The sequence below is a fragment of the Gastrolobium bilobum genome, unplaced genomic scaffold, assembly GCF_033153095.1.
Source record: "Gastrolobium bilobum isolate Gb01-03AN ecotype WA unplaced genomic scaffold, APGP_CSIRO_Gbil_v1 utg1520, whole genome shotgun sequence".
NCBI classification, from domain to species: Eukaryota; Viridiplantae; Streptophyta; class Magnoliopsida; order Fabales; family Fabaceae; genus Gastrolobium; species Gastrolobium bilobum.
In genome coordinates, this window is record NW_026895573.1 from 3,518 (window position 1) to 6,662 (window position 3,145).

The 3,145-nt window shown below is 48.6% G+C and overlaps 1 protein-coding gene across 1 annotated transcript; it reads right to left on the reverse strand.

The window, feature by feature from the left end:
• Positions 1–652: 652 nt before the first annotated feature.
• On the reverse strand, positions 653–1,378 carry LOC133317359 (uncharacterized). The gene has a single exon (XM_061519220.1). It carries the CDS (start codon positions 1,376–1,378, stop codon positions 653–655), a length of 726 nt encoding a protein of 241 aa, XP_061375204.1.
• Positions 1,379–3,145: the final 1,767 nt, after the last annotated feature.

The window sequence follows — 3,145 nt, forward strand, 5'->3', positions numbered from 1 at the left end:
TGTCTGCGGATCGTGAGGTGGGCGGCGTTCCAAGGGAAAGCCGCAAGGTAATCACTCCCAGTGGGTTGGTGGTGGTAGCATTGAAACCTGAGAGTTCACCTGTAACAGGAGTTAAATTATTAACAGTAAACCCTAATGCTTTAAAGCATGGTAAAAACAAAATGTCGGCTGAGCTGCCGTGGTCAATAAAAACGCGATTAACGCCAAAGTTGGCGATTATTGCTTGAATGACGAGTGGATCGTCATGTCCTGGGAGGACATCGCCCAAATCGCTGCTGTCCCAAACAATTTGAGGCCTGGTTGGACCAGGGTTGTTCTTTACTTTGCTAATGACTCTGCCAGCAACCGCCAGACACTGCTTCAAGTGTTTCTTTCTGGCGTTCGCCGTTTCTCCTCCTCCGCTCAGTCCGCCTGAAATCATGTTTATAACTCTGTGCTTCACCGCGACTGAGTCTTCTTCCACTTCTTCACGCCTCCCTCTGCGGTTTGGGCTTGCTTGCGCTCTGCGATTCCTGGGGGAATCTTCTCTCCTGTCACGGTTGTAGAAGGGTCTGGAGCCAGATTGATTCGTTCTTCTTCTTTCAGGCGATTTGTTGCGCTCACGATATCGCCTTCCCGTTCCAGAAGGGTGTGGGCCGTCTCCTCCTCACCTCTACGCTCCGCTTTTGATGAGTTCATCAATTTTGTCTTTGAGGTGCCTGCACTGCTCGGTGTTATGACCGTTGCTGCGATGGAACTTGCAGTACATGATGTTTTCTTTAGGCGGGTTCTGAGGCTGCTGGGTGCTCTTGGATTCTTCCTTATATTCCGTTTGTAGGACGGCGTGTGTCTGACGACCTGATGTGTCGCGCCCAGAAGGGCGGTTTGAATATTTGGCTGGTTTGTTTCCTTTCTTACTTTCTTCCATTTGGTTCTTCTGTTTACCGACCGCCTTTTCTTGACTGTAGGCGTCATCAACTCGGCTTCCTTTGTACTCTTCGATTCGCATGTACTCCTGGGCCACCTTCTTGACTTCTTCCAGGTCAGTGATTTCATGGCGGGCGAGCTCGTACGCGAACGCACCTTGTCGCAAGCCCGAAAGAAGTATATGTACCTGTACTTTTGGGTCCAGGCCTTGGACCTGCAGGGCCTCCTTATCAAAGCGGTCTAAAAAGGACCTGAGGGACTCGCCCGGCTGTTGGCGTATTTTTTCTAGAGAGTGGACAGATTTTGGCACAGGGCGACTGGTTGCAAAGTGAGACTGAAACTTGCTCGCCAACTCGTCCCATGAAGCGATACTCCCAGTCGGTAGGGTGGTGTACCATGTTAGAGCTCGCCCCCCAAGTAGCGTAGGGAAAGTCCTGCACATGAGGAGGTCTGTTTCACCATGGAGAGTCATTGCTGCCTCAAATTTCTGGATCCATTCAAAAGGATCAGCATCTCCGACATATGTGGCGATATTGGAGGGTCCTTTAAAACGAAGGGGTATGGGAGTTAACCGGAGGATATCAGTCAGGGGTTTGTTGCGCCCCGACGTATGAGCTGGCGTGACTCGTATATTGTTGTTTCAGGCGGGCCGGTCTGTTTGTGGTTGAGGGGCTTCAACAGAGTAGGAGAGGGTCGGGGCGTGATTGAAAGGCTGTTGGGCGACATACGGTAGTTGACCCTAGTTTTGATAGGACACTTGATGCAGCGGGATGGCTGGATTCTGGGGTTGGGCAGCGTAACCATGGAAAGGAAAACCAGTTAGGTAATGTTGAGGGAAAGGGGCGTATGTTCCCATAGGGAACGGGGTGACCATCGGCGCTCGGTAATCGTTGTGCATGGCTACTGGCAGACTTTGGGCTGGTAATGGACGATGGGCTCGTGGGACGGGAATGACTGATGGGGCAGTAGTGTGGAAAGGCATTCCAAAACGAACTCCTAGGGGCGGGGGTTGGTCTTGTACCAAGTTTTCCCCTTGCATTTCACGCATAGGTGCGCGATAGTTCAACTGCGCTACTCTGGTTTCGACTGCTTGCATTTGTGGATCGACGGATTGTAATACTGTTTGGAGTATCTCGCCGGGGGATCTCTCGGCTGGGGCTGAATGCATTGATGGCGGGGAATTTGAACGGATTGTTTGTACATGACCGTCAGGAGTAACGGCCCTGGTTTGTTCCGCTCTTCTGGTTGTGACAACCATGTTTGTTACCAAACGTAAAACACGTCTTGTGGATCTTTGGTAGGAGAATGGGAATAGAAGTTTATAGATCCCCACAGACGGCACCAATGTACCGATGAGATCTATAAGCCCACTATGTTCCCGATGGGGATGAGTCAATGTATGGATAATACCCTTAGCACTGATACAGACCAGGATAAGAAGTATAAAGCCAAGTGTAAGCAGTGAATAGATAATAAGCAAAAGGATGATATGACTCAAGTAAATGGGCAATATAACGATACATAAGATACCTGTAAGGTGTGCCCATGGGGGCTATTTATAGGGGAAACGATGTGGGTTGGTGAGGGGGAGGTCAACTCTCCTTGGGATTTACTCCCATGATGCAGTGTTAGGCGTGCTGGCGCTGTCATTGTGGCAGTGCTGCGCCCTCTGTATTCTGGCGATGTCAGCACCGGGCAAAGGGGGAGTTTCCCTTTGCGGTGTCTGTCGTAGTCGCCTTCGATGATTAGCGTTCCAAGGTGGGGCATTTTGGTGTATGCCTTGGACCTGCTGCTACATTGGGGGTTGAGAAGGTCCATGTCAGCCCTTAGGGCTGACGCGGGGTCACGCCCGGTATTGGGCCTGGTAAGTTGAGCCACTTTAGTACTTGGGTCATCCGGAACAACTATGTATTTGAATTTCAAGGATGTTTAATAGCTTTGTTTTCTTGTAATGAGCGACCTTGAGACTTATACTCTTATTTGAAGCTATTTTGTTTCCTTCATATTATTGTGTATCATGTGCCATTTATTTGGGGTGTTACACCCTTCCCCTTAGTAAACTGAAGTGATAAACCATTCATAACAATAACAAATTTTAAATTTTAGGAATTAAATTTACAAGGCAATATTTTGACTTGAAATGATCATAATATCCCGACATCTATGCTATCTTTTTTGCACAAAGTTGTAAATGTTGAGGCAAATTGTTTGTCCCATATTTACAATTAGCTTTGTATAT

Coding starts and splice junctions, on each gene's coding strand:
- LOC133317359 (XM_061519220.1), bottom strand. CDS start 1,378: ATGACTCTCCATGGTGAAACAGACCTCCTCATGTGCAGGACTTTCCCT.